The 21,883-nt window shown below is 30.4% G+C and overlaps 2 protein-coding genes and 1 non-coding gene across 6 annotated transcripts; all 3 read right to left on the bottom strand.

The window, feature by feature from the left end:
• Nucleotides 1–962: 962 nt before the first annotated feature.
• TRNAK-UUU (transfer RNA lysine (anticodon UUU)) lies at nt 963–1,034 on the bottom strand. The gene has a single exon. It is a non-coding gene; the product is annotated as a tRNA-Lys (tRNA).
• Nucleotides 1,035–2,048: 1,014 nt separating this feature from the next.
• On the bottom strand, nt 2,049–3,714 carry LOC114177650 (ABC transporter B family member 21-like). The gene is made up of 4 exons (XM_085670822.1): nt 3,451–3,714; nt 3,091–3,354; nt 2,711–3,004; nt 2,049–2,636 (listed from the first exon to the last, which is right to left on the bottom strand). The coding sequence occupies exons 1-4, from the start codon at nt 3,625–3,627 to the stop codon at nt 2,283–2,285; spliced, it is 1,089 nt and encodes a 362-aa protein (XP_085526948.1). The 5' UTR covers nt 3,628–3,714; the 3' UTR covers nt 2,049–2,282.
• A 5,920-nt stretch (nt 3,715–9,634) lies between these two features.
• LOC114177647 (ABC transporter B family member 21-like) lies at nt 9,635–16,097 on the bottom strand. 4 transcript variants are annotated; one of them, XM_028063077.2, is made up of 13 exons: nt 15,490–16,096; nt 14,740–15,258; nt 14,439–14,493; nt 14,159–14,334; nt 13,840–14,061; nt 13,508–13,746; nt 12,861–13,386; nt 12,474–12,747; nt 11,485–12,371; nt 11,154–11,283; nt 10,567–10,805; nt 10,196–10,489; nt 9,635–10,112 (listed from the first exon to the last, which is right to left on the bottom strand). In XM_028063077.2, exons 2-13 carry the CDS (start codon nt 15,085–15,087, stop codon nt 9,759–9,761), a joined length of 3,744 nt encoding a protein of 1,247 aa, XP_027918878.2. In that variant the 5' UTR covers nt 15,088–15,258; nt 15,490–16,096; the 3' UTR covers nt 9,635–9,758. The 4 variants fall into 4 exon arrangements, with proteins under 4 accessions (XP_027918878.2, XP_027918876.2, XP_085526946.1 ...); XM_028063075.2 differs by having other exon boundaries at nt 10,567–10,830; nt 11,017–11,283; nt 15,490–16,094; XM_028063079.2 differs by lacking the exon at nt 9,635–10,112 and having other exon boundaries at nt 10,201–10,485; nt 10,567–10,830; nt 11,017–11,283; nt 15,490–16,097.
• Nucleotides 16,098–21,883: the final 5,786 nt, after the last annotated feature.

A 21,883-nucleotide genomic window follows, 5' to 3' on the forward strand; every position in this document is an offset into this window, starting at 1 on the left:
ATCATAAAAGTACTATTAAATTATTATTGCTGTATAGGTTAGATATTTTAGTGATAAGTATCAATAAAGTACATGACGTAGATACACATAACTCAAATTGAAGTATCCATACATTACATTTCAATGTAACAATGAAAAAGTTTACTACTCAATTAATAGATAATTAATTTTTCAAAAAAAGAAAATTAATGAACTATTTTTATGGTAGTAATTTTTTTATCTATAAAACTTAAATTCAATTTCTTATTTTTTAAGAGTTAAACCTGATTTCATTCAAATCAACAACTTGTTAATTTCTTTCTTAGTATTTAAAGTATCTAGAACAAAATAACTATCAGTGCAACTATGTATAAAAGTTTTTATATTTTTTCCTGTTTGAAAACCCAATTTTTACTACCTAAATATCTTTTTCTCAAGTATCGCATAAGTTAAATATTTTGGTTCAATATTTTTATTTCTAAATATTTATTACGACAACAATTGATACATTTATCATAATGTTAGGATAAATAATATTCAAGTTTAATTAAGTTTTAATTACATAAATTTAGATATTTTTAATTTATTTTTCATTAAAAAAATTTCATTTTATTAAGATTTTTAATTATTTTTTATTTTTTTTTCTAATTTTTCCGTTGTTTAATTTTGCCAATAACAAGTTGAAATAGTAGTTATTTTTATTTTCTTACATTTAACTCAGTTGATTGATTTATATCTTTCTTCTTTATTTTTTTCTAAATTACAGGTCAATTCACTCCACAAAAATTAAATAGCATAATACTTATATAAAAATTAAATATTTTAAACGTACAATAAACAATTTTTTTTAAAAAAATTCAATTTAGAATATACAAATTTATGAAATCATTATTTAAGATTAATATTAATTAAAAAATATAAGAAACGATTTTCATCGTAAAATGCATGTTAACCAATTCGAAATAATTTTTAAAATTTTAATTCGCCGTCTGTGGGGATCGAACCCACGACCACGTGGTTAAAAGCCACGCGCTCTACCACTGAGCTAAGACGGCACCTACATACATTTAATTAACTTATTAAAATATATACATAAAAAAATATAGTTTGGTTAAAAATAGACAAAAATTCAATTTTAATTCGCCGGTAGGAATCAATAGAAACATTGGTTTTGAGCTAACACATGTTCTATAAATTTTGTCACTTAATTTAACAAGTTAAATTCTCCATTTCATGTTTTATTCACCATGTTCTACTCATAATAATATTAAAAAAAATTAAAAGTAAAAGCATTGATATAGATATTCTATTTTTGAAGTTAATGAAGGAAAATAATTTAATAATTTAATCAAAAATAGAAATAGGCAAATATCATAACTATATTAACTATATTACTGAATTTTGTTTTACCAACCTGCATTAAATAAATAAATTAATTTTAGTAATATATTTTGAGAAAATTTAAATTTCATTACAAGTTAGTTTATAGAAGAATGTAATAGTTAATTTTCAGAAGGAGTATTTAGAAAAAGACCATTCTGTTTGTGTAAATTAGAATATTTATATGGTTTAAATAATATTAACGTCCTAACTGATTTTTATTTTGAAGATTCAATAATTTTTTTGAGGATTCAATATTTTCTTTTATTTCAAAATAGACATCTAATAAATTAAAAAAATGGGTATAAATTCCAAAAATAAAATATTTTATTAATATTTCCATTTATTTATTATGGTGGTTCTTCTTAAATATTTTAAATTTCTCTTTTATTCTCAAAACAATTTTTATTATAACATCAAATCTCATTATACAGTGATCTATTTTGTTGGTAAATAATAGGAGAAAACGGGATGAACATCATTCTTTATTATTATAGTCGTGTGACCCTTTTATCAATTTAACGGATACGTATGTGTACTACAAATTGACATAGATACTATTAAAACCAAAATGTTAAATATTCATTAAAAAAAACATTTGGTGACTCAACAATAATGAGTCATATATTGAAACTCATTTAAGGTTAGTTATATTAAGTAATAATGACATTTCATTTTTAACCAAAATGCTTCCACCATCTCTTACTTTTATCTTTTCCAAGAGGTTTGAGTTATTTCCTCTTACAAGAAGATCTTCCACATACAGTAAAATGATAAAAACATCAATTCCATCAACTTTGGCTTACAATGAACATTGAACTTAGATTTATACCACCATTTGTCTCCGATAACATTCTTCTCTTAAGTTCTTTCTCCAAGATTTCAGGTAGAATGTCAAATACATAGAGAAAATATTTAACAAGCTATGATGAAGCAACACCGATATGCAGTGCAACTAAAGAAGCATATGTACCACATTTGTTAATCAAGCTCTCATGTTTTCCTTTCTCTTCAATAACTCCATTTTTAACCACTGCAATTGAATCTGCGTCCTTTATGGATGAAAGCCTATGAGCCACCACAATGGTGGTTCTGTCCACCCTCACTCGATCAAGTGCATCCTGGACCACTCTTTCAGACTCAGCATCAAGTGCACTTGTGGCTTCATCTAGCAGTAATATTTTAGGACTCTTCACTATGGCTCTAGCAATTGCCACCCGCTGCTTCTGCCCTCCAGATAGTTGAATCCCTCTCTCTCCCACCAATGTATCGTAGCCCTGCATACTTATTCATACCGTGTTTAGATATATAGCTAGTTATTCAAAACTGTAGCATATAGTGTGTAAGTTACCTGCTGCAAACTGCTAATGAACTTGTGTGCATTTGCAAGTTGTGCTGCAGCTATAATTTCAGCTTCTGTTGCATCACCACCTTTTCCATATGCAATATTGGCTCCAATGGTGTCATTAAACAGCACAGGCTCCTGGCTCACCAGACCCATCTGCTGCCTAAACCATCTAAGATTTAGTTTTTGGATTTCTGTTCCATCCAGTGTAATCTGACCTGAATCTGGGTCGTAAAATCTTTGTAACAATGAGATCACTGTTGACTTTCCACTTCCACTTTCACCTACTAGAGCAACTGTCTGATTTCCATCACCATAATCAAACACTTAGTTTCTTCATTAACAAAGGTTGTCCAAACAAACATAATAATTCCTTTGCTAGTTACCTCTCCGGCTTGAATGGTCAAGGAAAAATCTTTGAGTACAAGAACATTTGGCCTGGTTGGATACTTGAAACTGACATGACTGTACTCAATCTCTCCCTTCACTTCTTCCAATGCCATTCCGGACTCATCATTGGGATCTATTCTTGATTTCTGATCAAGAATGGCAAAAACAGAAGCAACACAACTTTTTGCTTTACTAGCAGCTGGAGTCATGAAACTAGATTGTGACATTGCTACAGCTGCCATCATGAGGGCATAAAATACCTGCAAATTAGGAAATTCATTTTGATTGCTAGATTAAATTATATATTCTTTTTTGTTAAAATTATTTCAGAATGATTAAGAATGACAATAACTTACACGGAAAACATCTGATGCAGACGCTTTGCCATTCCCAACTAGTCTTGCTCCGGCATAAAAACTGCAGGCGTTAACTGAAAACACAAAGAGTGATAAACCGAAACCTGTTCCGCTGACTAAACCTTGCCTTATACTTGTCTGGATTGGCCCTACACATTTCTTGTGGTATAACTCCATCACCTTCTCTTCAGCACAGAAAGCGGCAACTGTTCTGATATTCTCTACTGCATCATTTGCTACTTGACTTGCTTCCTCGTACAGTTTCTGTGGAACATTTAAAGCATTACAATACAACATTGGTAAAACAGAAATTTAGAAATAGTAATAATTAAATATGGAAACAGAAAATGCACAAGTTATAACTATAGGCAATGATTTATGTCTGAAATTTATATATTTTCACTATAAGTCACAAACCTTTGCTTCAGTGCGGAATCCTTGCATTGACTTCATTTGAACATATCCATTCACTAATACGAAGGTACTAAAAAAACAACAATGACGGAAAGCTGCCAGTTTGCCGCAAAGGCCATTGCCAATGCTGTAATTGTTGTAGTAAAATCCTGAACAAGCAAACCTAGAGCATCCCCAACCAATATTCGAATAGAAACTGCATCGGTTGAAAGCCTTGCTCCAAGTGCTCCACTTGAATTTTCATCTTTATCAAACCAGCCTATTTCCATGTGAATTATTTTCTCAAAACACATGAGGCGGATCCTTTTTATCAACTCAGAACCAGCTACCGCGAAAAGGTAAGACCTTAACGGATGAAATATGAAGGAGGCAACACTGAGGGAAACAAATAGTAATGCCCAAAGCTTTGAATCTTTATGGAGTTCATCTGCAGGCTCAAAGAAAGTAGTTATCGAGTGAGAAAGAAGAAACCCCATGGTGGGTAGTATTGTGCCAGTTGCAGCTGCTGCTAGAGCCCCCATCAGTAACACTTATTGAGTGTTCTAAACTCAGATTTATCATATCAATACTTTGCTCCTTTCTCTGTTCAATCCTACAACATCTTTCTGTTGTTTTTTTGACAACATTGATTATTCATGAAGGGGAGTTAAGCATTACCTTAGAGACTTCATGAACTACTTGTTTATCATCAGCATGTCCTCCAAAAGCATCAGCCATATCTCCTACAAGTATAGCCGTTAAACATGAAGAGAATCCAGTACCAACAGCACTTACTGACCCAACAAGCATCAGAAAGCAATCCCAATGACGTGCAAATGAGAAAAGCTTGTGAAAGGGAACTGTTTTATTGATTTCATTCTTCACTTTGTCTTTCTTGGAATCTTGATGCTTGCCAACCATGTTTTCTTGGGTATTGCCATTTTCTTGAATTGGAGGATGATCACTTGTTGATCTTCCCATCTCAGTTGAACTCATATCTGCATTGGTTCACAACTTACAAAAACCAGTAAGAAAAACTACTGAAGAAGGATCACTAGTTTGAGTCAGCAACTCCCTTATAGTTTTCCATCAAAATCACCACTCAAGGGCAAGATAATCTCTGCACAGGATCATCTTGGTTTTTTATTACTTTCATTAATAACAAAGGAGACAACTTGTAAATAAACTCAGTTCAAAATTTGAACTTGGAATGAAAATGAAGTGCAAAAGCCTATGTTGATCTCTTTTTGAAAACATTGGTGGGTAATTAAGTTGCAAGTTCAAGTTGTAAGCATTTATGTGATCTTTATAATTAGTTTAATTATGTGTTAGAGAATCTAGTTTAAAGTTAAATTTAATCCAATTAATTTTGTGCACACCTAGTGTTTAGCATCTTGAAAGGAAAACAATACATGCTCTAAATATTAGAAATAAGTTGTAGTAATCAGAATCATGACAAGAAAAGGAAATTAAGAAAACTGTTACTATAATTTATTAATAAATTAGAGTAAAAACATTTTAAAAGATGTTTTAACACCAAATTTCAGTCTATAGTTAATTATACATAGAAGATACTATCTGGCTTGCCATAAAAACATTTGTTTTAATTCTTAAATAAAATTGATCTAATTTTAAAATATTTATTACTAAATTAAATAATATAAAAAATAATATTTACATCCTGCATAGTATTGTTCCTATGTATTTATATTAATGGAATCAAAGTTACGTATATTTTTTTTTCTTGGCATCTTTAATATATAGTATCTTGATTTTTTTTTCATATTTTAAATTTTAGAATTATTATTTTCACTAAATAGACATGAAAATCAATAAATTTAAAAATTACTATATATAAAATTGCTAATATTCAACATTTCTCTATAATAACTAAATAATGATAGACAAACCATATCTAATATTTATAGAAATTTAAAAGATGTTAATTATCAAACATATTCCAGACTCATCTATAATAATTATAAAAATTTCATTTACTTATTTTTATATATAAAATTATTATGAACCCATAATATTTAAAATTAAAACATAAATTTTAGTTTATAGCAATGTATTAGTAATTTATTTGATCAAATCAATGTACTAAATATAAAATAACACTCATGTAAATAATAGACTTAATGCTAGATAAGAGATGTAGTAATTGATTTGATTAAATCAATGTACTAGATATCAAATAATACTCATGCAAATAATAGACCTAATGCTAGATAAGAGATGTTTATCTTTATTTTTTCATCAGGAACCTCAAGTTTTACTTTTTGGAATGAACTAGGACATATATAAGATCTTAAACTTAGTTTAAGTTATGTGTCATACATCATAAGAGCAATAAAATTATAATCACCACCTTAAGATATTACACCATTAATATAAGAAAATCTGCATAGAAGTTTAGATATGACTCACCCAACTTAAATGCAAAACAAGTATAAAGGAAACTCACCATATAGTACATTCCTCATCCAAAATAAAAATTCTACATCAAGATTTTCATTGCAATTAAAGTTATATAATATGAGACATATCTAAGTTGAAACATTTTTTTTATCAAACAATAAAACTATTTCTACAAATAACTAGTTTATTTCTCTTCTTGAAGCAAGTATTTTCTAACTCAAAATAAACTAAACTAAAAAAGTGTAATACTTTTTTTTTCTCATATTAGGATCACAACTTTTAGGTCATAACAAGTAAATAATAGATAAGCTCCGAGCAACTAATTTTGACGAGTTAGTCAGTCTATCCTCTTGTTTTCTGCAAATGAAATTCATTCATAATTTGTCCCAAAAAAAAAACAAAGCAATTAATGAAATAAATAAATAAATATTAATATAAATATTAAATAATGTATTTTAAGTTATATTAATATAATACACTATATTAAACTTTCCAAATTATTTTAAATAATTTGATTTAATATATATATATATATATATATATATATATATAGAGAGAGAGAGAGATAGAGAGAGTGAGGGAGCGGGAGAGAGAGGGAGGGAGGGGAAGGAGAGAGAAATATTTTATGTTGAAGTTAAGTATATAATTATAAAATATTTGATTAATTAAATCAATATAGTAATATAATTATCAACTAATAGGATAATACAGTTAAAATTATATTGGAATGTAAACTACAATGACACACCTCTCAAATATTAATTTAATTAAGTGTTATTTCTATAATTCAACAACACAACCAGAAAGAAAATTTGAATAATTTACAATGTAAAATAATAAAAAAAATCCAAAAATTGACTGATGAACAAGGGCTTCACACCTTCAAAATCTCACCAACTTTTGCTGTTAATTTGATTGTTTAAAAATTCATTTAGACATTTTAAAAAATTAACATTAATGTATAAGAAAATTACTAACCATATATAACTTAAATTAAATATTTAATTTCTCAATAATCAAAATTAAATCACTCAGTTAACCACTTTAAGAAATAAAAGAAACAATTGAACCTACAGAATAAAAGTGAAGAAAAAGAATTTAGAAACATGTATAAAAAAATTATGTTTATCTACCTATCTTTCTACCCCTTCCAATCTTATAAATATATCTAATAACTATTATAACTATTATTTTGTATATACACTCTTTTACTAATTATATTTTTGTTTTTATATAAATAATTAATTTTTGAAACACACTTTTTGTTATAATAATGAACAATAAGGTGCATATGCATTCACTAGTAACATATAATATAATGTACTAATTCATTATTATAGTCCAAAAAATCTAAAATACAATATATATATATATATATATATATATATATATATATATATATATATATATATTGTAATTATTACTATAATATAGAAAAAAAGTTCAAAACAAAATTTCATTCTTTAAATGAAACTGCATATGCATAAAGCCTAATTGTATCTATCTATGAGATTTGTGACAAAACTTGATAGAATCAGAGAAAAAGTTAAGTGAAAAAAAGAATGAGAAGTTCACCAGCAAAGATAACAAAAGATAGTAAACATTAGAAGAAAAGTAGAATACATGTTGGCAAAAATCATAAAAAAGAAGAAGAGTGTATAGTGATACCATACCAGTGTAGCTTCCTCTCTTCCAAACCCTCTTCTGCTTCTCTTAATCTTTTTCTTCATCATTACAACCACTCTTTATAGGAGAGTTTGATGGTGGCAGATGAAATAATGTATGGGACCAAATCTGCTACAGTTTCATACTGGGACGAGTGCATGTATGAAAAGTGTGGAGAGGACAGTCAAATAAGTGTGTGCGTGGCTTTGAGGAGAGAAAAAAGACTGTGACATAGACACTACATGCGTCAGAAGAAAGGACAAGAATTGAAAACAAACATTTTAGAGCTCAGCTTACTTCATAATTAAGCTAAAACAAGAACAGTACTGCTTATGTATCTGCAAGTTTTTATCCTTTTCAACTCATCATCATCACTTAATATTACTATAACTTCATCATTTGGTTAATTAAGGTTGCTACAGAGATATTAGAGAGGGATGCAAGAGCACATGGACCATTTTCAGACCTTGTGTGGACCTATCATCAAGAATTCGAGAGTTGTCATCAAAGTCCATCATTTAGCTCCAAAACAACAATCAAGTTAAGAACATCAAACAAACATGTGATAGGCATTGATATCATACCTTAATAAAGCCGAGGAAACCACTGAAGTTGGAATCATCAATGTTTATGGACAATTTGTATAGATTTCAATGTGAATACATATGGCACCCATTTCAATATCATGTCTGAAAGTTTCTTCTCTATCTCTTGAAAACCCATGTGATAGGATCAATCAAAGTTAATGCAATCCATAGCAGATACATCAAAACCTATTATAAACAAGCAGCATAATAATCTACATATATTAATAACTTAACTCTCTATTTGATCTCAATTGTGTATACAATGAATGAAAAGTAGACAAATGAAACATTTTGATTAATATTTATATTTTACTTTCATACCATTATTTCTATTTTCTTTTTTCGTTCTTCTATTCCAATATTTTGCTTCACCAACAATTTGGCACACTGGACAAGTATATTTATAATAAGTTATTACTTTAAACAAAGAACAAACACATCAAATTTTAATTAACTTAAATAATTATATTTAACGTGTTACTAACTAAAGATATATTCTGTATTTTGAAAAATCCTTGTAATATTTATAACAATATATGAAAGAATTTTTGCTTTTGACTATTGCTGGTGCTTTTATATACACCGATTCGGGGTTTGTTCCAGTCCAAGCATCTATTGATTGTCATGTCTTCATATTATTTGTATTAGGCTGAGCTGATATTGTTGATGGTATTCCACAAAACAGTAGGAACACATGTTGGCATTACAATTAGGGTTCTGCTCTCCATCATGTACCCTGCTGATCCACTGAGGTTGCTCTGACTACAATGTCAAGGTAATTAATTAGTAGATATGTTGCTTCAAGCCACCAATAAATTTATAAAATATTTAATTTTCCTTTTTTTCTATATAATGGTTTAATAGTGGTAATAGTTGAAAAATGATGTTTGCATTCAATAAAAAGAATGATCATTCTTTTTTGTTTACATTCTAGTACATAATGCTTGAAATTGGCATCAGACCCTGTTTCAACATTTAGAGATGTAAATTTTTAAAAGGCTATCAGATTGAGATATTTTATTATGAATATATTTATTGGAAATATTTTTCATTTTATGGATTCAAATGCTTGTGGGTGCAGTCTGCACAGTTAGAACTGCATAAATGATGACAAGATCTGTAACAGTGAAATCCATTAAAAGTGGGTAATCAGGTGCTTTGAATGTTTCATTACACAGGAATAAAGGCATGAACAAAAGATTAAGAAGCCATCAGTGACTTGGGGCAATGAACTAAAAGTGTCTATGATGAAGCAGCACTAATATGCAGTGCTACCAACGAATCATATGCACCACCTTTGTTAAGCAAGGTCTCGTGCTTTCCTTTCTCTGCAATGACTCCATTTTTAACCACTGCAATTAAATCTGCATCCTTTATTGTGGATAACCTGTGAGCAACCACAATGGTGGTTCTGTCCACCCTCACTCGATCAAGTGCATCCTGAACCACTCTTTCAGACTCAGCATCAAGTGCACTGGTGGCTTCATCTAGCAGTAATATTTTTGGACTCTTCACTATGGCTCTCGCAATTGCCACCCGCTGCTTCTGCCCTCCAGAAAGTTGAACCCCTCTCTCCCCCACTAATGTATCATAACCCTGCATAATTATTCATATGCTATTTAATGGCTAGTAATTCAAAATTTACTATAAATGTTTTTGTTGATTGGTTTGTAGGTTACCTGCTGCAAACTGCTAATGAACTTGTGTGCATTTGCAAGTTCTGCTGCAGCTATAATTTCAACCTCTGTTGCATCACCACCTTTTCCATATGCAATATTGGCTCGAATGGTGTCATTAAACAACACAGGCTCCTGGCTTACCAGACCCATCTGCTGCCTAAACCATTTAAGTTTTAGCTTTTGGATTTCTGTTCCATCCAGTGTAATCTGACCTGAATCTGGGTCGTAAAATCTTTGTAACAATGAGATCACAGTTGACTTTCCACTTCCACTTTCACCTACTAGAGCAACTGTCTGATATCCATCAGTGTAATCAAACTATGATGAGATTTATGCTCAAAAAAAAAAAAACAGATTATTTTGCAAGTTACCTCTCCTGCGTGAATGGTCAGGGAAAGATCTTTGAATACAGGAACATGGGGCCTGGTTGGATACTTGAAAGTGACATGTTGGAACTCGATATCTCCCTTCACTTGTTCCAATGTCATTCCTGACTCGTCACTGGTATCTATTGTTGATTTCTGATCAAGGATAGCAAATACAGAAGCTGCAGAACTTTCTGCTTTACTTGCAGCTGGGGTCATGAAGCCAGATTGTGACATTGCTATAGCTGCCATCGAGAGAGAAAAAAATACCTGAAAAATTAGGAAAGTAATTGTTCAAGGCTAGAAGAGTGTGATTATCTTAGCTCTTAAGAAAAAGAGAACGGCTTTCTATTTTATTGAGATATGCTTATTACACTTTGTGAGAACAATTGAGACAATCAGATGAGTAAAAAGCTTCATATCTAAGACAGTGACGATGATAGAACAATAACTTACACGGAAAACGTCTGAGATTGATGTTTTGCCCTTCTCGACAAGTTTTGCCCCAGCATAAAAACTGCATGCATAAACAGAGAACAGAAAGAACAGTGATAACCCAAAACCCGTTCCGCTGACTAAACCTTGCCTTATACCTGTCTGGATGGGTCCTGCACATTTTTTCTGGTATAACTTCATCACCTTCTCTTCAGCACAGAAAGCGGCAACAGTTCTGATATTCCCTACTGCATCATTCGCTACTTGGCTTGCTTCCTCATATAGTTTCTGTGGAACATACATATAGACAATGATCAATTGATATTAGTATAAGGCCTTCTATTAGGATAAAACTCACCATAAGCACCTAAACATTTAAACTTTTCCTACGAGTAAAATCAACTTGTACAGGAACTTTACAGTTTATAAGTTAATATGTATAAGGTTTCATGCTAGAAAACAATAGTTTGGTATCAGTAAGGCACAAACCTTTGCATCTGTGCTGAATCCTTGCATGGACTTCATTTGCAGATGTCCATTTAGAACTATTAGAGGTACCAAAACAAGAACTATGAGAGAAAGCTGCCAGTTTGCGTCAAAGGCAATTGCCAAGGCTGTAACTACTGTAGCAATATCTTGAACCAGCAAACCAAGAGCATCCCCAACCAAAGTGCGAATAGAAGCTGCATCAGTTGACAGCCTTGCTCCAAGTGCTCCACTTGAATTTTCGGCTTTATCAAACCAGCCTATTTCCATGTGAATTATTTTCTCAAAGCACATTAGCCGGATCCTTTTTATTAACTTACAACCAGCTACAGAAAAAAAGTAGGACCTTAATGGAAGAAATATGAAGGCACCCACACTAAGAGCAACAAATATTAGTGCCCAAAATTTTGAGTCTTTCCGGAGTTCATCTGCAGGCTCAAAGAAAGTATTTATCATGTGGGAAAGAAGGAGCCCCACGGTGGGTAGTATTGCCCCTGTTACTGCTGCTGCTAGAGTCCCCACCAGTAACAATGGGATTTCAGGCTTGTTAAGATAAGCAATGCGGAGAATTGAAATTTCCTTAGGTTTATGTGGTGCTGCTGAAGGAAAAGCTCCAGACCCTCCTTCTGAGGCTTCAAAGTGATCTTGCGTGGTGGACATGACATTTGATATTCTGAATGAGTTCTGACTACTGCTTCCTCTTCCAGATGACCCCCGGCTTAAAGATTGAGGGAAGGAATACCGTTGGCTCGGTTGATGTTCAGAATCTACCATGTTTTCTGGCCTCCTTAAGTAATCTGCATCATTCTCTGATTCCCTTTTAATTTCTTGCAATCTAACGAGCTGGCTAAAAGCTCCATCAGGATCTTTAGTGAGCTCAGCATGTGTACCTAATCAATGGAAAGAAATAAGTATGCTTATGTCAAGAAAATTGAAGATGTGTTTGATGAGAGAATGAATGACTTGAAAGCGGATTTGTTATAATAGTATACCTTTTTCTATGACTTTTCCTTGATGAATAACTGCAATGACATCAGCATTCCTTATTGTGCTAAGACGGTGAGCTACAATGACAGTGGTTCGGTTGATCATGATTCTGTCTAGTGTCTCTTGCACCACTCTCTCTGATTCCGCATCTAGAGCACTTGTAGCTTCATCAAGGAGCAGAATTCTTGGGTCCTTCAGAATTGCTCTTGCTATAGATATTCTTTGCTTTTGACCTCCAGAGAGTTGAGTTCCATGCTCTCCAACCATTGTGTCGAATCCCTAAACTCATAATTTTACAAAACTAATGAGATAAAAAAAAAAACAGCCTCTTAGTGAAACACGAATATACACACTCCAAATTTCAAAAGATGAATGGTGACTCGTGAGCTCACATGGGGAAATTTATCTATGAAATTAGAAGCATTTGCAAGTGCAGCTGCTGCTCTTATTGCTTCATCTGTTGCCCGTTCCTTTCCATAGCCAATATTCTCTTTAATGCTGCCAGTAAAGAGAGCTGGTTCCTGGCTGACAAGGCCTATTTTCTCTCTGATCCATTTCAATTGAAATTCTCTGAGATTGATGCCATCGATGAGAACTTCACCAGCTTGTGGATCATAAAATCTCTCAATTAAACTAATAACTGTTGATTTCCCACTCCCACTTTGCCCTACCAATGCTGCAGTAGTGCCACTTGATATTGAAATTGAAAATTTATTGAATATCTGTTCATCAGGTCTTGAAGGATAATTAAAGCAAACCTCCCTAAGTTCTATATCTCCTGATATGTCATCTAGTCTTTGACCAGAAGAGTCATAAGCATCAATATCTGGCTGCCTCTTTATTGTTTCAAACATTTTAAAGGCTGCTGCTTGTCCTGCAGCAAATGCAGCTAAGCTTGGAGATGCCTGTCCCAGAGACCTACAAAGAAAATTATCGGGAAAGTGTATCAAATTTTCTTGGAAAACTTTGGAGAGGGGTTGTAAGATATCAGTTGATTCATCCATTTACAATGTATATGGTAAAGCAGAAGCTAACTTACATGGAGCCAGTCAAAACTGCAAAAAATACACTAATGACTTGTCCTCCCGTATAACCTTTCTCTATAACCATCTTCCCTCCAAACCAAATTGTCAAACCATAGGTACAGTAAACAAATAAACGAACAAAACCAAAGCCAAACCCACCAGCCAAACCCTCTTGCACTCCCACTCTGTAAGCTTTTGTTAAGTATTGATTGTATTGAACTATAGCTTGCTTCTCGCCGGTAAATGATGCTACCTGCGTTGCAGCAATGTGTATCTTTCAATGTACTGCTCACTTGCAACGTGAAAAAGATAAACAATGGAAAGGGCATTCTGAAGGTTGCCATACAGTTCTAATTGAACCAATTGTCCGCTCCACAAGAGTTGCTGCTTCTGAATAAGCTGCTTGTCCTCGGGATGCCATCTTTGCAAAAGCAAAGCTCATTATGGAGCCAGAGAGGACAAGGAGAGGAAGAGAAGATAGAAGCACTAGGCTTAGAAGCCAACCCTTGATGAATGCTATGACTATACCTCCAAAAAAACATGCCACATACTGGATGAACTTTCCTACCTGAGATATCACCCAAAAAGAGAACGAAAAAGTTAACTCCAATAATAGTTTGATGAGATTGTGATGATTTTGAATTTGAAGAGTGGTTCATTAATACCTTCTCTCCCATGGCTTCTTGAATAAGAACAGTGTCCCCTGACATCCTTCCAACAACCTCGCCACTGTTGGTTTCCTTGTCAAAGAAGCTGATATCTTGCCTCAATATTGCTTTCAGGTATAAGCCTCTTATTCTCGCAGCTTGTCTCTCCCCAGTGATCACCCAGCAAGACACCTCTGCATAATTGAATTATGTGAAACATTCTTGCTATTTTGTATAAGCAAAATTGTATTTCTACTTATACAGTAGAAAGAATCATCTGAGAATTTGGCATGCTTACGGAAGAATGCTGCAAAAAAGGCACCTGCGCCTATGGCTGCAAACTTCATGGATGCCTGAGCATGAAACAAACTTGATGGGTCATGGCATGGAAACAAGGAGAAATTTGAAACCAAATTGTTCATCTCACACTTCTTGTGGAATCAGATACCCACAGGCTTTTTGTACAATAGAATCTCACTAATAAGCAGTTGGAATTTGATAGGACAAAATTTAGACAAAAACACAAAAACTACTTGTCCTGTTGCAACAAAAAATTCACAACAACATTGATTTTTAAATGAAAGGGAGGTAGGCATTACCTTGGATACTTGATGAACTACTTCTTGTTTATTATCAGCATTTCCTCCGAAAGAATCAATAGCATCTCCAATAAGTATAGTCATTAAAGGCATAACGATTCCATTAGCAACAGCACTTATTGCCCCAACAAGCATCAGAAGACAATCCCAATAGTCTGCAAATGAGAAAAGTTTGTAAAAGGGTACTGTTTTATTGCTTTCATGCTTCACCTTGCTCCTGTTAGAATCCTGGTTCCTGTCATCCGTTTCTAGGGTATTTTCAGGACCTTGAACTGCTGGATCATCACTTGTTGATCCTCTTATCTCAGTTGAAGTCTTGTGTGAATCCAAGCTGGCCTCAGCCACCATTTTCCCAAGTAAAACCTCTCTCGGTTCACAACACAAACACCCCTTAAAATGAGCTGCTGAAGAAAGATCACTGGTTTGAATCAGCAACACCCTTTTAGTTTTTTCCGTCTAAGCTCACCACTCGAAGAGCCTGATAGTTCCTTAGATATCAAAAACTGCAAAAGTAGTTGACTTAACCAAAGTCAACAACAGAAACGAATGAAAAATGAAGGATGACACCAAAAGAATTGTTAGCAGGGAAATCAGAATTAAGGTGCAAGGAATACTTGCAAAACCAACATAAGTGATCAGAGCACATTCAACATGAAAACATGTATCAGAGTAAAAAGCAAACGTCATTCTTGTTCATTTGTTCTTGTCATTGTTATTTTCTTAAAGAAGCAGAAGTCACCAGAAACGAACCTTTCTGCAAACATGATGTAGAAATGCTTCCCGCGTTCTCAGAATGCTGCAAAGAACTATAAAGCAACAGGGGAATGAAGGAAAACCAGAAGATTGATGAAAACCATCTGGCAGTAGCCCACTACTGCAAGTTAACTAGGCTCGTCTTTAAATCATGAGATAAAGCAAAAGAACGAAACAGAATTAGATGCCCATTACCAAAGATAATAGTTTATGTACGGTTTAAACGCATCATGGAACAAGAGCTCTCTGATATAAACATCACACGTGGAGGTTATAATCATCCCAGAACTAAATTTAAAATACGAGCAATGTTCTAAAAGCACTGGTCAAAACAAGTATATGGTAGAAGTATAACGTACTGAAAACTAAAAAAATTGCTGCTTGTTAAAATATATTTTCAGATTATGATTCCTTGACAAGTGATTAAGGATGGTTGTTAGCATTTGCCATTAATACAGTGTGCTAAATTTAGATTAAACATCAAGTTTAGTACTATTGTACATTATCCAAGAAATTTTCTCTGATATTTGCTCTTCGTATTAGCGAAGCAGATGAAACACGATTCTTGTTTATGCAAATATGGTAAAGAAATCTGAGAGGCAATGTAAGGGTTAAGAAATCGGCTATTTAAATTTATTTTCTAAAAAGAAAGAAAGTTTGAGTCTAAATTAATTAATATATCTGTACCCAAAAAGACTAATGAATGTTTGGTTAAATTTGAAATCAGGACTATTAACCAAATTTTCATTGACTTTATATCTTTGGTCCACTGGATGTGCTTATACGTTTCTTCAACAAGGCATTCATAACTAATTATGGTTATGATATATTTAATGGAACACATATATATCACTAATGCACTATGATAACGAGTTGGCATAAAAAATTAATCAATCACAATTCATTAGTAACAAAGTCAAAACTGTGTTCCTTTGTGATGGCTGATTATAGAAAGATTTACAACATGAGAAATTTTTTCTCTCCCATCAAGTGTAAAGAATCTCTCCAAGATTGTATAAATCATGCAAAATTGAAATATGAAAGAGTTTGTTGACCTCTTTAAGACATTTGTGCTCAAACTTTGAGTTGAAACTCAAAAGTTCAACTTGCCATCTATTTTTATTTAGTCATCACCTCTTTTTTCCTACTAGTATTACTATTATACTAGGGGTAGGTATCCACTTTTGGTTTCATTACTAATTATTAATTATTGTTAATTTTCCATAAGTTTTAATAATAATTACTATTATTATTTTTGAAAAAAATCAATAGTTTTAATTTCACAATTAATATTATTATTATTAGAATTTTTAAAAAAAATTATGGACATTTAAGTAAAAATATATGTGTTGAGTTATCTTTTCCTCCTCGTCTTTTCATCGATGCAAGAATGAAAATATTCTATTCATTCTTAAATCCATCCACCTCAAATTCATCTGCGCAAATCACCTTTAATCTCTATAAATAAATAAATAGACTTCGTCCATTATCATCTATCTTTTACTTATTTTTAACTCATTATTCTCATTACCTTTAGATCATCACATCACATTACTACAAAAAATAAAAATAAATAATCTAAGAATAATGAGAATGATGAGTTAAAAGTGAATAAAAAAAATTGATTAAAATATCATATATCGAATAAGGTCCCGATGAATAGACAAAGACATAATTTGATGAACAACTCAAAAGTAACGAGTAACTGCAGTTCCTGTTTTTGTTTTTGTTTTCGTCCTTTGCTACTCTCTGTTTATGCTGCTGATTTGACCTCAGATACTTGGGGACCGCATCGTGATTCTTGCCAAATTTCATTATAATATATAATAATGAAAGGACCTATTTTCCTGTCGTACATCTAAACACGTATTTTTAACGTACAATCTTTGTTCTCATATAAATATTTGTTTGGCTAATATTGTAGTGTGTTATTTTAAGGGTAGGACGGCTACGTCTACCACCTTCGAAGCAAAAAAACAACCTAATACTCCTCTTCACTCTGATTCTACCATTAAATTAATTACTTGGAAAAAGTTTTGTTGCTCATTATTGGAACAGATTATTGAAGAAATATATCGTCGGTTATCTTCCCAAGAATTCACACTAGACTTTATTCAAAATAACTAAGTTCAATATACCTCTAATGATATTGAGATCTTTATTTCTATTTATAGAAAACTATATTTTATTTCTCAAATCTAATTTTCATAATTATTCTTGTATTCTATTTTATTGTTTAGAATATTTCAATTTTCAACGTCTTATAAGGTTTACTCGATTTTTTTGAAGTTGCATGATCAGTTGGTTGAATGTAGAATTGTTTGAATTAATTTTTTAATTAATACATTATTACTTTTTTAATCCAATTGGTAAAAATGCAGAGAAACTGTGGATTATTTAATTGTTTTTTATCGTTTTACCCATCCAGTCAACTAAAAGACTCAAAAAGTGATATGTCATTTTTGTAGTATCACTAGTTCTTTTATTTTTTATTTCTTTTACCTTTTACCTCCTTTTCTTTTATTCCTTCTCTAACGTCTTATTTAATTCCATTTATATTTTTTATTATTCAAACCTTCTCATTTCTCATCTCTAATCTTTCGGTGATAACATTTTGTAAATATTTATAGCGGGATCAATATTTTATTTATCTGGACCCTAATAAAATTGGGCCTAATACTAAAATTGTAATTACTTTTTAAACAGAATTTTTTTGTAAAATAATTTTATTGTCCTTATCCTAAAAGTGAATTTAGAATTAATGTTTACAAATTTTTTATAATTATTAACCATAAGTTAAACCATTATTTCCATCATCACTTAAATACCCACCGATAACATATTTACCAATTATAATGATATTATTGGTTTATAACTGATCCTAGTATAGTTTGTCATTACTTTTTGAAACAATCAATAGTTTTTTGGTTGTACAGATATATATATATATATATATATATGAGAAATCGTTAAGTTAATTTAATTTTTATTCATAATTAATCTTATAAGTAATTTAATGTTTCAACTTTATATATATATATATATATATATATTTAATAATTCTAATTTTTATTATGGGTTTGACGTGGTATTTAACATTTTATATTTTTTTTATTCTAATAAATTTTTATATAATGACAAATAATCAATAAATTATAAAGATATTAATATAATTGAAATGTTAAAGTTCATAATAATATTTAATATAAATTTTATTTGAATATATAATAATTTTAAAAAATAATACTAAGGAAGTTGAAAATAGAATAAAAGAAGACATTGAACACATAAATAAAGTTACACATAAAAGGGTACAAGCAAATAACATAAAAAATAAATAAATTACAGTAATTGGAGCATAAAATAAAAAGTACATATAAGATAACATATTTGTTTATTCAAAAGAGTTTTGATTAATTTTAGTTATTATACATGAATTTGAATTGAATTTTAAATTTATTTTAATTAGTATCATTATATGATTTTATTTTTATTATTATTAATAGTTTTTAACTATTATTATTATATGAATTTATTTTACTACTAATAGTAATTTTTATTTAATATTCTTTTTATTATTCCTGTTAATATTTTATTTTATTATTCATATTATTACTTACAATTATATAAATATATTTATGTGTTATTATTTTTTATTTGGTATTATTATTATTATTATTACTATTATTTGTTATATAAATTTATTTTTATTATTATTATTAGTGAAAAAAACACCTTTTGGTGTTATTTTTTAATTTTAAAATGTAATAAAGAGTAAAATAGAATTTATATATATATATATATATATATATATATATATTAAAAGGAAAAATTGTTTTATACATTAGTATTATTATAGTTATTACTATTATTATAAGAAATTATTTTTATTGACTATTTAAACTTTTTTATTTTTTTATTTTATTATGCTATAGAATATAACTGTGGTTGATTATGATATAACATAATAAATTAAATGTTATAAAATCATTTTTTTTGTTATTTTCAATCATATAGTCATTAATAAAAAAACATAATTTGATCATGTGAGTGTTGCAGTGTAATAAAAAAAAGTAATGATAAATGTGTAAACTTTTTTCCTTTCAAGTGCTTTCACCTTGTTTTTTTCACATAAAGCATCCTCCACAAATCTTTTTATTTTTCTTCGCAAATCAATGGATGAATGAGGAAAGTACTTCCGGGAGAACATAGTTATGCATTAATAAGTTTTATTTGTCTCGCATAATTATTGATTTGTAAACTAGTCTACATTGTTTAAAAAAGCTAAAAAAAATATAAAATGTTTTATATTTTTTAATCCTGAATTAAAATGTTTTATAAGGATTTGGTGTTAGTATAAAATTAAATTTGAATAAATCATACACTAATTATGTGCGAGTACGAGTTCTTCAGTGAGAGAAGAGTTGTTGATAGAGTAGCTCATAATTGTTTTGGCATTATATACATAATGGTTAAAATATATATTTATTTTAGCATCTAGTGTTTTCAATATTCATACAAGATCAAAATTATTTCGTAGTTAGATTTAATTAATTGGAAATTGAATAGGTAATTATAAACAGAGTGGTCCTCGTCAAGGTTATGTACCATATATATATATATATATATATATATATATATATATATATATATATATATATATATAAGTAGTTGAGACACCAACTATTTGAAATAAAACCTAAACTTCTTTAAATTTCTATTATTTACTCACACAAGCAAACTTCACATATTCTCTTTCCCTAATTCATTGTTTTTTTAAGGTTTCTTTTTAACAACTCTTAACCTTATACACAAATATAAATTAATAACTTCAATACTTCTTAACATTATTGTTTCCAATCATTTTCTTTTCCATTGTATTACGAACCTAAATCAAATTATAAACAAGTTGAAAGTATTTGAAGTTACAAGAAGATCAACGTTCATTCCATTAAAGTAGGTTCTCTGAAGTGTCGTGGTTACAATCTACATATGTTGGAACTTTTCCCTACATTTTTGTTTCGAGTTCTACAACGTTTGCACCTACCCAACATTTTTTTACGATTTTGTCTTCAATTTAAATAATATTACTACTTTTTCATTTAATTTTACAGGGCACAATGTTATATCATATAGTAGAGTAAATTTCTATATTGCAACACTTACGTTTATCTTTTGAAGTTATTGTACTAATATTGTTAAAAACGCTTGTTGGATTTAGAATGCATAGAAATTATATGCATTAAATCATTTTTTGAGGGACAAGACAGAAATCTAAAAATATTTTAAAATCAATTAAGATACTCAACATTAGTCAATACAAATATATACATTTTTAAAAAATTTAAACCAAAATTTTATAATTTATTAATTACCTAATTTGAAACAAATTTTTTTTATATACTCATTAAAACCAAAGCTTGTTGTAAGGTGAGGTTTGCATACACTACATTTATATATACTATGATATCGTTTCATCTTTAGATAATGTAGGACTTCTAACATATCTCTAGACAATAATGGGTGGTCTGATAGCAGATGGAACAATATACCAAACAAATAACAAACTTCTCGCCGGCGGTCGACAAAATTGGTCGAACAAATGACAAATTTAGCCAAGATAAGTTTTAACTCATGATTTTAATAATTAGCTTTAAGTTTAATTCAATCCCATAAAACTGATTTATAAAGTGAAATTTACATTCACTTATACCTTGAAATTATCTTATCTCTAAATAATATATAAGAGATAGAACATCTAAAACTTTTATATATATATATATATATATATATATATATATATATATATATATATATATATATATATATACCGTATATGTGTGTTGTATATACGTGTGTGTGTGTCAAGATAGAGAAGAAAAATATAATTTATTAATAACAGGTAGGTTCCAGTTTTGGTTGATCATCCAGGTGTCCAATTGATGTGTTAGTATGGGTATGAGAGGGTACTCTTTTGTGCAGCATCCCACTTATGTGACTAACATGCTTAGCCACTACCTCCAATTTCAACCACTTTAGCATTGTCTTTGTTTTTGTTGTCTCTATCTTTCTGGTTTTTGTGCTTACCAGTTACACCTAAGGAATAAGATCTTGTCTTTTAAGGATATTTCAGTCTTAAACCACTACATTCCTAAACATTCTAGTACCCAAGACAAATTAAGGAATCAGTTCCCCCACAGGGGAAATTTGATATTTGCATCATCACATTTACACGGTTTCTGCAAATTAGTAACCAATTCTTGAACTGGATTTTGATGTTTGTGAAGTGATGCAAATGTTAATGATATCAAACAACCAATTGCTCTACGAAGATGATATTAAGAAACAGTTCAATTAAGATTTAACTTCTTCATAAGTTTGATTACTTCTC

The sequence above is a fragment of the Vigna unguiculata genome, chromosome 3 (assembly GCF_037176805.1).
Source record: "Vigna unguiculata cultivar grain cowpea cultivar isolate G323 ecotype 2 chromosome 3, ASM3717680v1, whole genome shotgun sequence".
NCBI lineage: Eukaryota > Viridiplantae > Streptophyta > Magnoliopsida > Fabales > Fabaceae > Vigna > Vigna unguiculata.

Coding starts and splice junctions, on each gene's coding strand:
- LOC114177650 (XM_085670822.1), bottom strand. CDS start 3,627: ATGGAGTTATACCACAAGAAATGTGTAGGGCCAATCCAGACAAGTATA. Junction 3,355..3,450: donor CTGCATCAGATGTTTTCCGT/GTAAGTTATTGT, acceptor CCTAATTTGCAG/GTATTTTATGCCCTCATGAT. Junction 2,637..2,710: donor TCATTAGCAGTTTGCAGCAG/GTAACTTACACA, acceptor ATAAGTATGCAG/GGCTACGATACATTGGTGGG.
- LOC114177647 (XM_028063075.2), bottom strand. CDS start 15,087: ATGGTGGCTGAGGCCAGCTTGGATTCACACAAGACTTCAACTGAGATA. Junction 10,831..11,016: donor CAATCTCAGACGTTTTCCGT/GTAAGTTATTGT, acceptor CTAATTTTTCAG/GTATTTTTTTCTCTCTCGAT. Junction 10,490..10,566: donor TGACCATTCACGCAGGAGAG/GTAACTTGCAAA, acceptor GATGGATATCAG/ACAGTTGCTCTAGTAGGTGA.